This window comes from Macaca fascicularis, chromosome 18 (assembly GCF_037993035.2).
Source record: "Macaca fascicularis isolate 582-1 chromosome 18, T2T-MFA8v1.1".
NCBI classification, from domain to species: Eukaryota; Metazoa; Chordata; class Mammalia; order Primates; family Cercopithecidae; genus Macaca; species Macaca fascicularis.
The window spans coordinates 40203721-40215764 of record NC_088392.1 but is presented as its reverse complement, the minus strand read 5'-3'; the positions used below and the strand labels follow the sequence as shown (position 1 = coordinate 40215764).

The 12044-nt window shown below is 49.5% G+C and overlaps 1 protein-coding gene and 1 pseudogene across 2 annotated transcripts in view; both read left to right on the top strand.

The window, feature by feature from the left end:
* Positions 1-1467: 1467 nt before the first annotated feature.
* On the top strand, positions 1468-2925 carry LOC102131455 (calpain small subunit 1 pseudogene; annotated as a pseudogene).
* Positions 2926-8368: 5443 nt separating this feature from the next.
* The window catches only part of LIPG (lipase G, endothelial type), a 29452-nt gene continuing 25776 nt past the window's right edge, over positions 8369-12044 (top strand). The window contains exon 1 of one of the 2 annotated variants that reach the window (XM_065533846.1): positions 8369-8926. Coding sequence is in view for 1 of the 2 variants with exons in the window: in XM_005586734.4 (XP_005586791.2) it covers positions 9770-9866 (97 nt within the window). In the remaining variant the exon portion in view is untranslated. Of the gene's footprint in view, positions 8927-9518; positions 9867-12044 lie in introns of those variants that run through there. The other variant, XM_005586734.4, reaches the window with a different exon arrangement.

Below are 12044 nucleotides of genomic sequence, written 5' to 3'. Positions count from 1 at the left end.
GGCAGCCCTCAGAATCACAGCAGATTCAGAGAGGCTCTAGGGATGCCTCGTGATCAGAACAAATTTACAGGCAAAAAAAAAAAAAAAAAAAAAAAAAAAAAGAAAGTGACGTACAGAAATTGGAAGGGAGGTACAGAAACAACTGGATTAGTTACAGGTTGGTCTTTGCCTTATTTGAACACAATTTGAACACTCAGCAGTCTATGAGTGGTTGAAGTGTGGTTGCTGGGATTGGCCAAGACTCAGCTATTGTTACAGGCACATACTCCTAAATTAGGTTTTCAATCTTGTCTACCTATTAAGTTAGGTTATGGTTTGTCCGCGAGCGGATCACGAGGTCAGGAGTTCAAGACTAGCCTGACCAACATGGTAAAACCCTGTCTCTACTAAAAATACAAAAATTAGCTGGGCATGGCAGCGCACACCTGTAATCCCAGCTACTTGGGAGGCTGAGGCAGGTGAATCACTTGAACTCGGGAGGCAGAGGTTGCAGTGAGCCAAGATTGCATCACTGCATTCCAGCCTGGGCAACAGAGCGGGACTCCATCTAAAAAAAAAAAAAAAAGAAGTAGGGGTCCTTCTCAGGCCATGTTTAGTTTGCTGTAACACTCACTAAACTCTTTGTGGGGTGAGGGTTCTGTGGTCAGATCAATTTAGTAAAAGCTGAAAATTCTGTCCCTTTCTTGGAGATTCACAACACACTTCATTTATGTAATCATGTAATAAGCTCCTTCTATCTGCCAGGCTTTATTTTGGGGTCTGGGAGAATGGTAATAAAGGAAAGCAAATGCAGTTGCTGCTTTCATGGATTTTTTACCCTAATCGGGAGATGGACATTAATCAAATAGCCAAACAAATAATGTATAATTACAAACCAAGGTAAGTTCTACAAAAGAAAGGAATATGCTTATAGGAAACCTAGGCAAGGGTTCAGAAAAAGTGACTTTGAGGAAATGATGCAAACAGATATCTGAAGCTTGCAGAGTTAGCATTAACGAGGCCAACGACCAGATCTTGAGGCTTTAGGATGTCCAATAAAAATATACTGTGATTGGCCGGGCACGGTGGTTCACGCCTGTAATTCCAGCACTTTGGGAGACTGAGGCAGGAGGATCATGTGAGGTCAGAAGGTCAAGACCAGCCTGACCAATATGATGAAACCCTATCTCTACTAAAAATACAAAAATTAACTGGGCCTGGTGGTATGTGCCTGTAATTCCAGCTACTAGGGATGCTAAGGAGAATCACTTGAACCCAGGAGGCAGAGGTTGCAGTGAGCCAAGATCGCGTCATTGCACTCCAGCCTGGGCAACAAGAGCAAGACTCTGTCTCAAAAAAAAATTTATATATAAATATACTGTGATCCACATATGTAATTATAATTTCTCCAGCAACCACATTATAAAAAGTGAAAAAAGCAGTGTCAGACCCGAGAGTTGCGGCCAGAGTCACCGGCCCCGCCCTCTGGAGCCGGACGCTGCGGGAGGCCCGGGAGCGGCAGCGGAACGGACTCCCAGACTTCCGGACGCGTGAGGTGCAGTGAGTCGCAGCCATGTTCCTGGTTAACTCGTTCTTGAAGGGCGGCGGCGGCGGTGGCGGGGGAGGCGGGGGCCTGGGTGGGGGCCTGGGGAATGTGCTTGGAGGCCTGATCAGCGGGGCCGGGGGCGGCGGCGGCGGTGGTGGAGGCGGCGGCGGCGGCGGTGGAGGCGGTGGAACTGCCATGCGCATCCTAGGCGGAGTCATCAGCGCCATCAGCGAGGCGGCTGCGCAATACAACCCGGAGCCCCCGCCCCCACGCACACATTACTCCAACATTGAGGCCAACGAGAGTGAGGAGTTCCGGCAGTTCCGGAGACTCTTTGCCCAGCTGGCTGGAGATGACATGGAGGTCAGCGCCACAGAACTCATGAACATTCTCAATAAGGTTGTGACACGACACCCTGATCTGAAAACTGATGGTTTTGGCATTGACACGTGTCGCAGCATGGTGGCCGTGATGGATAGCGACACCACAGGCAAGCTGGGCTTTGAGGAATTCAAGTACTTGTGGAACAACATCAAGAGGTGGCAGGCCATATACAAACAGTTTGACACTGGCAGATCAGGGACCATTTGCAGTAGCGAACTCCCAGGGGCCTTTGAGGCGGCAGGGTTCCACCTGAATGAGCATCTCTATAACATGATCATCCGACGCTACTCAGATGAAAGTGGGAACATGGATTTTGACAACTTCATCAGCGGCTTGGTCAGGCTGGACGCCATGTTCCGTGCCTTCAAATCTCTTGACAAAGATGGCACTGGACAAATCCAGGTGAACATCCAGGAGTGGCTGCAGCTGACTATGTATTCCTGAACTGGAGCCCCAGACCCACCCCCTCACCGCCTCGCTATAGGAGTCACCTGGAGCCTCGGTCTCTCCCAGGGCCCATCCTGCCTGCAGTCACATCTTTGTGGGGCCTGCTGACCCACAGCTTTTGTTCTCCCAGTACTTGTTACCCAGCTTCTCAACATCCAGGGCCCAATATGCCTGCCTGGAGTTTCCCTTGACTCTAGAACACTCTAACAAGCTCTGTCCAAGGGTCTCCCCACTCCCACCAGGCCCTGCACACACCCGCTCCGTAACCTCTCCCCTGTATCTGTGCCAAGCCTAGCATTTGTGATGCCTCCATGCCCAGAGGGCCCTCTCTCGGTTCTGGGAGGGTGACTCCAGTCCCTGCACGCCCTGGCACACCCTTCATAGTTGCCACCCAGGCGGCCAAGCTCCAGACTGTGCCAGACCCAGGCGCCCCGGTGCCTTTGTCTATATTCTGCTCCCAGACTGCCAGGCCCAGGAGGAAATAAACACGACCTGGTTGCTGGAAAAAAAAAAAAAAAAAAGTGAAAAAAAGGTGAAAACAATTTTAATAATATATTTTACCTAACTCAGTCTGTCCAAGGTATTATTTCAATATGCATTCAACATAAAAAATATTAATGTAAGAATTTACATTCTTTTTTTTGTCTTAAGTCTTCAAATCTGGTGGGTATTTTCTGCTTATGGCACATCTCAGTGTAGACTAGCCATGTCTCAAATGCTCATAAACCACAGGTGGCCCATGGATGCTGCATTTGATGACAAGCATCTAGAGAAACGGGTGGCAGGGCCACTGTGGCAGGAAGGCAGAGGGACGAGGGTATGAGGTGCTGCCCTCACCTGGGCCAGTCCATGGAAGGTGGTGTAGGCATGTTAAGAATCTTGACCTTGAAGCTGAGCCACTGATGGCATAAAACATATTAAAAGTCCTGAGAAGGCCGGGCGCGGTGGCTCAAGCCTGTAATCCCAGCACTTTGGGAGGCCGAGGCGGGTGGATCACGAGGTCAGGAGGTCGAGACCATCCTGGCTAACACGGTGAAACCCTGTCTCTAATAAAAATACAAAAAAAATTAGCTGGGCATGGTGATGGGTGCCTGTAGTCCCAGCTTCTTGGGAGGCTGAGGCAGGAGAATGGCGTGAACCCAGGAGGCGGAGCTTGCAGTGAGCCGACAGAGCGAGACTCCATCTCAAAAAAAAAAACAAAAAAAAAAAAAACAAAAAAAAAAACTCCTGAGAAGTTCTGCAGTGAAAAAGCCCATTCTTGCTTGTCTAACTCAGTGTTCCCACTTTTATTCCATGTAACACCTAACAATGTCCTAGGGTCACACATTGGGAAATGCTGCTCTAGTTGACTACACTTAGAGGAAGTCTTGCTGCTAATATAAACTTAAGCAAGAGCTGGTTACGGTGGCTCACGCTTGTAGTCTCAGATACTGGGGAGGCTGAGACAGGAGGATGGCTTGAGGCCAGGAGTTCAAGACCAGCCTGGACAACATAGTGAGACTCCGTCTCTATAAAAAGCAAAACAAAAAAATTAGCTGGGTGCGGCAGCATGCACCTATGGTTCCAACTACTTGGGAAGCTGAGGTGGGAGGAATGCCTGAGCTCAGAAGTTCAAGGCTGCAGTGAGCTATGATCAAGCCACTGTACTTCAGCCTGGGAGATAGAACAAGATGCTGTCTCAAAAACAAACAAACAAACAAACAAACAAAAACCCCAGAACCCCCCCCCGCTTCAAAACCCTTAAGCAGTTGGAGGTTTCAGGCCTCTCAACTTATTGAGGGGATAGCGAGGCTATATGTTATCCAGACCTAAGACCAGGTAAGCATAGAGATGCTGCCTGGTGGAAACTTGGCATTCCCTTTCTAAACTTTGTAGGCAGCAAATGACGCAAGAGAATCCAAGTGCTAGCCAAGAGTCAAAAAGTAAGGGCTTTGCACTTGGAATTCAGAGTGTGAGTAAATTGTGCATTCATTTATATTTGTCATTTCTTTTTGAGTTTCTACAGCACGTAGCACAATGGCAGGAATGTGTTAGGTGAGTATTTGAAGGGGTCATGTTTGTGTTCTTTTTTTCAGGCAATGGTATGTCTTTATTTCACGTCCTCCGCTAAGTCTGGTCCTCTCAGTCCTTCATCATCTCTTCTGTCTTTGAATGGGGAGAGGCCATGGGAAAAGCACTGATCTTGGAATTAGAGGCTGGGTGCCATGGCTTACACCTGTAATCCCAGCGCTTTGGGAGGCCCAGTCAGGAGGATCGCTTGCCCAGGAGTTTGAGAACAGCCTGGGCAACACAGCGAGACCCTGTCTCTACAAAAAACATAAAATAAGGTCAGGTGCGGTGGCTCACGCCTGTAATTCCAACTCTTTGAGAGGCCGAGGCAGGTAGATCACCTGAGGTCAGGAGTTCGACACCAGTCTGGCCAACACGGTGAAACCCCGTCTCTACTAAAAATACAAAAATTAGCTTGGTGTGTTAGTGTGTGCCTGTAATCCCAGCTACCTGGGAGGCTGAGGCAGGAGAATCTCTTGGACCCTGGAGGTGGAGGTTGCAGTGAGCTGAGATCTCGCCATTGCACTCTAGCCTGGGGGACAGAGCAAGACTTCCTCTCAAAAAAAAAAGAAAAAAAAAAGAAAGAAAAAAGAAAATAAATAGCTGGGCATGGTGGCAGGCACTTGTAGTCTAGCAGCTTGGGAGGCTAAGGTGGAAAGATCACTTGGGCTCAGGAATTTGAGGCTGCAGTGAGCCATAATTTTGTCATTGCACTCCAGTGTGAGTGACAGAGTGAGATGCTGTCTCAAAAAAAGAAAAAAAAAAAAAAAAGGAATTAGTAACCCAAGTTTGTGTTCCATCTCTGCCTTTTTACCAACTGTGTGACCTTGAGTAAGTCAGTTAATCTGGCTGGGTCTTGGGATCATGATCTGTAAAGTGAGACAGTTGTACTAAATGATCTCCAAGGTTTATTTTAGTTTTAATACTATAGATCTATGCTGTCCAATATAGTAGCAACCAGCTACATGCGGCTATTGAGCCCTTGAATATGCTAGTCAGAACTGATGTGTGCTATAAGTGTAAAATACACACTGGATTTCAAAACAAAAATGTAAAATATCTCAATAATTTTTTTTATATTGGCAACATGTTGAAATGACAATATTTGGATATGTTGGGTTAAGTGAAATATATTAATTTCTTTTTAAAAATGTTTTTACTTATTTATTTGGGTAGAGATGAGGTCTCCTTATGTTGCCCTAGCTGGTCTCAAACACCTAGCCTCAAGCCATCCTCCCACTTTGACCTCCCAAAGTGCCAGGATTACAGGCGCACCCAGCCACTTAATTTTAATTTCATGTGTTTCTTTTTACCTTTATAATAGGGTTACTAGGAAACATAAAATTATATATGTGCTGCTAGGGACTGAATTGGGACCCCCTCAAATTCCTATGTTGAAGCTCTAACTCCCCATGATGTATTTGAAGATGGGCCCTGGGGGAGATCATTAGGTCTAGATGAGGTTATGAGATGAGGCACCATGATGGGATTAGAGTTGTTACTGGAAGAGACATCAGCATTCTCTCTCTCTCTCTGCCACATGAGGACACAGTGAGAAGGCAGCCATCTATAAGCCAGAAAGAGGGCCCTCACCAGAAACCGACTATGCCAATATCCTCATCTTGGACTTCTAGTCTCCAGAACTATGAGAAAATAAGTTTCTGTTGTTTAAAACCACTAAGTTTATGGTATTCTGTTCTGGCAGCCCAAACTGACCAAGACATGCGGGCTGTGTTATATATTTCTGTTGGACAGCATTGGTCCAGGTATCTGGGAACTCCTACATACCAGCCCGCCTTCTGGCACTTGTAACTTTCTGCATTGTGTCTATGAGAGCACAGGCATGGTCTCCAAGCCAGTGTTTCCTCCCTAGCAGCTGCTCAATAAGTTTCTGGCAATTAAGTCATTTTCTTACTTGTAAGAATATAAACAGTCTCTGGATAATGTATGTAAAAGAGGACCTCATTAAGATAATATTGGGTAACAACTGGAATCTCTGCAGGGCAGAAGAACCAGGCTTGGAGGATATACTCAGGCAGACAGCAATGTCCCAAATCCCACTGCAGACTAGTATGGGGGTGACTCCACTGCTGCACCAGAGAACCAGAGTTGGCTGCCCACTGGCAGACTGAGTATGTGCTTCCAGCCTCATTAGCTTCCAGTTCAGAGTTTGGTTGAGTTTGAATCGGGGACCAGCTGCGAGGGAGGTTGGGAAGGTGAGCAATTGCTTTTGAGCTTTTTTTAGTGGAAAGTGGGGTGTTATCATAAGCAGAAGATTTATTCCTTTAACACAGGAAGGGTCTTTAGATGCTGGGCTGCCAAATAAGGACTGGAACCCTTTCTTTGTTGCCTGAGACCTTGAAATTTTGTCTGCAACACAGCTGAAGTTCCACCAAGACTCCTCAGCTGGAACTCCTCCAGGCGAGAGCCTCTTCAGATCTCCTTGTTCTTCTGGGAAGTATGAAGCAGAACAGTTGATGTCATGCATTCTAATGCTACAATTCTAATTTCATGATGTCCTTTCAAAGTTCTTGCATGATATTTTAGTGTAGAGACACAGGAGGGCACTCTAACCAACTAGCAATAAAACATAAATGGTTTCACAGTCTTGGCCGTTAAAAAATGGATGTTGATTTGTCGAACCTGTAAAACACAGGTTTTTCTTTCTTTCAATTTATTTATTTATTTATTTGAGACGGAGTTTCACTCTTGTTGCCCAGGCTGGAGTGCAATGGCGTGATCTTGGCTCACCACAACCTCCGCCTCCCGGGTTCACACCATTCTCCTGCCTCAGCCTCCCGAGTAGCTGGGATTATAGGGATGCGCCACCACGCCCGGCTAAGTTTTTTGTATTTTTAGTAGAGACAGGGTTTCTCCATGTTGGTCAGGCTGGTCTCGAACTTCTGACCTCAGGTGATCCGCCTGCCTCAGCCTCCCAGTGTTGGGATTACAGGTGTGAGCCACCGCGCCCGGCCAGGTTTTTCTTTTTTTTCTAGGCAGGATAACTAACTTTGCAGGACTACCTTCCAACAATACCCTGCAAAATACCCTAGCTTCCGTGGGGGTATCTCACCTATGACAAAGGCTCTCAAGACACACCCTCCACATTATCCAGTTAATGTTCTAGGGACCGTGACTGTGAGCAACTCAGAACAGGGAAGGAGTTTTTTTCTTCTGTTGTCCAGGCTGGAGTGTAGTGGTGTGATCATGGTACATTGCAGCCCTGAACTCCTGGGCTCAAGGACTCCTTCCACCTCAGCCTTCCAAGTATTAATAGCTTGCACCACAGGAGTACCACTTTGTCTGGCTAATTAAAAAAAATTTTTTGGTAGAGATGGGTGTCTATGTTGCCAGGGTTAGGGAAGAAGATTTTTGACTATAGCTTACCCGCTGCCTCAGCCACAAGACCGGGTTGCCAACGGCTCACATTTAAAGGCCAGTTGGCCAAATTGAACCTAGAGCAGAGAAGAGAGAGCCGGTTGTCTTGAGACTTTCTTCAAATCTGCAGCCTGTCCCCATGACTCAGTTTTCCCGTCTGTAAAATGGAGATAACATTAGACCTGTCTGTATAGTTTGCTCATGAAGAGAGAGAGTGGGAACAACATAGCTGGGAGTGACATTTACCATCGCATACAGACCATTGAATTCCATACTCAAAAACTAAAGCCAGCCTGCGTCTTGTTAATGAATGATAGCACACGGGAGGGACAAAGCGTGCTCTGCTGGCAGCTGGAGTAACAAAAGTAACGAGGCGAGGTAGGAACAGGATCTGCTGGCTCCGGCTCGGTTTCCTCACACAGGTCCCTCCAGCTGGAGCCACAACAATAGGGAGGAAGGGGCGCGGGGCTGCTGCGGGGCTTTTCCCTCCCTAGGCAGGGGCAGGACCTGTTCCGGGTGACTGCAGGGTTACTCGCGGTCAAGGGTATCGCCTTGAAGAGCCGGCTGGCTCCTCCAGGCTGGAGCGAGGCTGGATGGCGGGGCGCAGCCTCTCAGCCTCTCGCACCCGCCCTGCGTCCGCAGTGGCTGTTGGCGCAGCAGCCCAGCCGGTGTTCCGGGCTCAGTCCCCGCTCCCCAGCGCCAGACGCAGACTCTGGGCCAAGTTCTCCTTCCGCTCGCTGCTTTCTGCCCCAGGACCCGGATCAATAAAGGGAAAGAGAGCCGGGAGGAAATGATGGAGAACAGAGAGAAAGGAGGTGCTTGATTTCGCTCACCCAGCAGTTAGTGCTCACCGGCAGACACCGGGCGCTGGTCACGCGTCTCAGACACCAAATCTCGGCTCGCTGGTCCCTTTGAGGAGGTCGCCTGGGGTTCCCGCAGCCCTCCACCCCACCGTAGGAGAGTGCCTGCCACGAGCTCCGCGCCGCGCTAAGTGCTTTGCTACGTGAACTCCTAGTTTTCCCAACATCCCTAAGTCGCGGATACGTTATCACCCGCGTATTGCGGACGAGAGAACCGCCTCGGAGAAGCTGGCTGGCTCGCCTGGAGTTTTGCAGCTAGTGGCGGAGCCAGGATTCCGAGCAGGTACTGTGCGATCCGCCAGCGCCGGCCACAGCTCACAGCCCCTTAGCTCCGCTGGGTTATTGTGCGGTCGCGCCTTCTGCACCTGTTGCGGCCTTCGCTAGGCGGGAAGGGAGGGAGAAGAGGAGGACCAAGGGGATGAGCAGGTGGCTCTCCTTTGACGGACTCCCGGCCCAGAGCGTGGGTAGACCACTCCCAGAGTGTGGCTTTGCGCCTTGGAGAGGGTGCTCTCCTTCTCCAGGGATCGCGTCCCCAGCGGATGCAGGGTTTCGGGGAAATGTCCGCCTCCGCCACTTGGGGTGGCAGGGGCGAGAGGAGGATCTGGAGGTCCGGGGGAGGGCAGTGGGAGAAAGCTGGGGCTGCTGGAGTCGCAGCTGCAGGCTGAGCGGGCTGGGGAGGAAGCGGGGCTGAGCGTGCGGCGTCCACGCGCTGAGTGTGCAGCGCTTTCATTCAAACTTTCTCCAGTCTCGGTTCCGGCGTCAGCAAGGTGTGACCAATCAGAATCCAGAGACGGGAATAAATTATGTAAATCACCATCTGGCGATGGGTCAGATGACTCCCATACTTTTAAAAACTACCTCTGTAGGAGCGTGACAGCAGCGAGCCCTTGCTTCCCTGCGGCTCAGGACGAGGGCAGATCTGGTTCTGGTGCAGGCGGTTCACATTCGCTCCCTGCCACTGCCCGCGGCTGCGTGCCGCCAAGTTTTCATTTTCCACCTTCTCCACGTCCAGCCCCCCAGCCCCTGCCGAGAGAAGGGTCTTACCGTCCCGGATTGCTGGAAACACCGAGAGGTGGTTTTTGTTTTTAAAACTCCTGTTTCTGGGGAGGGGGTGTGGCGGGGCAGGATGAGCAACTCCGTTCCTCTGCTCTGTTTCTGGAGCCTTTGGTGTTGCTTTGCTGCTGGGAGCCCCACACCTTTTGGTCCAGAGGGACAGCTGGCAGGTAACGTGCATTTATTTTTATTCCCCCCAGTCACTTCTCTGTGCTGGGTCCCCTCTGTCTTGCTGATTCTTCAATCCCTCCTTGTTCCTATGAAATTCTTCCTTTCCCACTGTGCTGCCCATTTTCTTCTCCAGTCCACCTTGGAGTCCACTTGTCTCTCTGCGTGTCTGATGGGAGCATCCCCGGCAAGTCATGCAAAAGGCAAAGGCTGGCAGGCTGCGCTGGCTTTTGCCAGCCCTCTCACCCCCACCTCCTTCCCTCAGACCGTGCTGGTGCTGTCCAGCCAGCCGACCGGCCTGGCAGCAGCTCTGAAACCTTGTCCTCATGCTTGAACCTGGCGGTTTGAGAGGCAAGAAGGTTGTTAGAGCTCTGTCTGCTGGAGCTGCCTTTCAATCTTGTTGTAGGTGTCTTGAAAGTTCAGGTGGCAGGGTGGCTGGCTTTGGCTTGATTCGTGCTTGCAGGGAGTACCTGGTGGGTCACTTGTGCTTAGAAGCTGCAGGGCCTATTCCCCCAGGTTGCCAGCCTTTTCCTCTTCAACACTCTTGTGCTCCCCCGACTCTTCCTCTTCCCACTTTTCCTCCCTTTCCTCCTGCTGGCATTTAGCTTTTCTTCCTTTTGGGTTCTCTATGGCAGCCTTTTCCAGTGGCAGCTTGCCCTAGGGGAGCCAGAGTCAGTCAGCTCTGAGGGAGTCAGAGTCAGAGTCAGAGTCAGAGTGAGAACTAAGTCAGCTGATTAAGTAGTGGAGGGCTGGGGAGCCCCTAAACTGAACCCCATCATCTCATTTTCTAGTCTGCTGAGGTTGTGCCAAATGGTCTGTGTCCACTTATATATGTATGGGAGGGTTACTGTGAATGAATGGAAAGCTTTGCTTTACTCAACATGTTTCCAACTCTGGTGCTAACTAGAAGCATTGTCTGGGGGCAGGTCTCATCTCTGGCTCCTCACCTGTAAAATGCTCAAGTTCCTTTTAACTTCTGTGTTCTGGGCCTCTGAGTATGTGTGAGTCATTTCCTCCATTCCAAAAAGTATTTACTGCATACCTACTTAGTGTCAGACACTATTCTGGGAGCAGGGGAGAGAGCAGTGGACAAAATAGATGGCAATCTCTGCCCTCGTGACACTTACATTTCAGTGGTGGGAAGACAGACAGTGCACTGATTAAAATACCAGTGGTGCTCAGTATTATGGAGAAAAATCAAGCAGAGGAGGAAGGTGGGGGATGCTGGTGGGGGAAGGTGGCACGATTTTATGATGTGGTCAGGGAAGGCCTTTCTGGAGAAGCTAACCATTGAGCAAAGAGCTAAAGGGGGTGAGAGAAGGAGCCATGAGGACATCTGGGTGAGGAACAATCAGAAAGTCCCAGAGGCTGAAGTGACCCAGGCCAAAAGTAGTAGGAATGCAGCTAGAGAACTTTGGGGTCAGAGCGGTCAGATGCTAAGAGGAAGAGTCTTTGTCCATATGCGGGTTTATCCGCAGATCTGTCTCAGGAAACCAGGAGCCTCCTTTTCTCCTAGATTTCCCCATCTGGCCTCTGCGTGAGTGGCTCTCTGGGTAGAAGGTGGGGAGTTGCTGAACTCATTATGTCCGTGGTTCAAATTTCTGCTGGTTGGGGCTTTTGTTCATTACTTTCATGACAGTTAACCTGATTTCCGCTCATGTGCATTTAGCAGCATTTTCTGGAACCTTATCCCTCTTATATCTGCTGCATTCTTCCCCCTTCCCTCTCCTTTCCCTCCACCCTCTCCACCGCTGTATCTCTTTCCTTTTGGTATCTTTTTCCTTTTGCTTCTTAACTCTGAGATAAATTAACTCCAAGATGACCATTTGGCATCTTTCCCTGCTGGGTGATAGGAGAATTTGATACTCTAACGTCCTAGCCAGTTATCCAGTGATGCATCCCACGATGGCTGAAAGAGCACTGGGTGGGGTCCATTTATGACTTTCTGAAACAGTGTCATGATGACAGCACCTACCTAGTGTTAAGCCACAGGGGCCATCAGTGACATGAGCTGCACTTTGGGAGCAGGGCCGTCTCCGAGGTGGCACTGTGCATGAGCAGTAAAGCTGGAAGGGGGGATTTTTGTTGCTTTTAGGAGTTTCTCCATGGCTTTAGTCATTTACTTAACAAACCAGATGAATGCCTGGCACATGCCACCATTAGAAAGGGCACTGAGGATA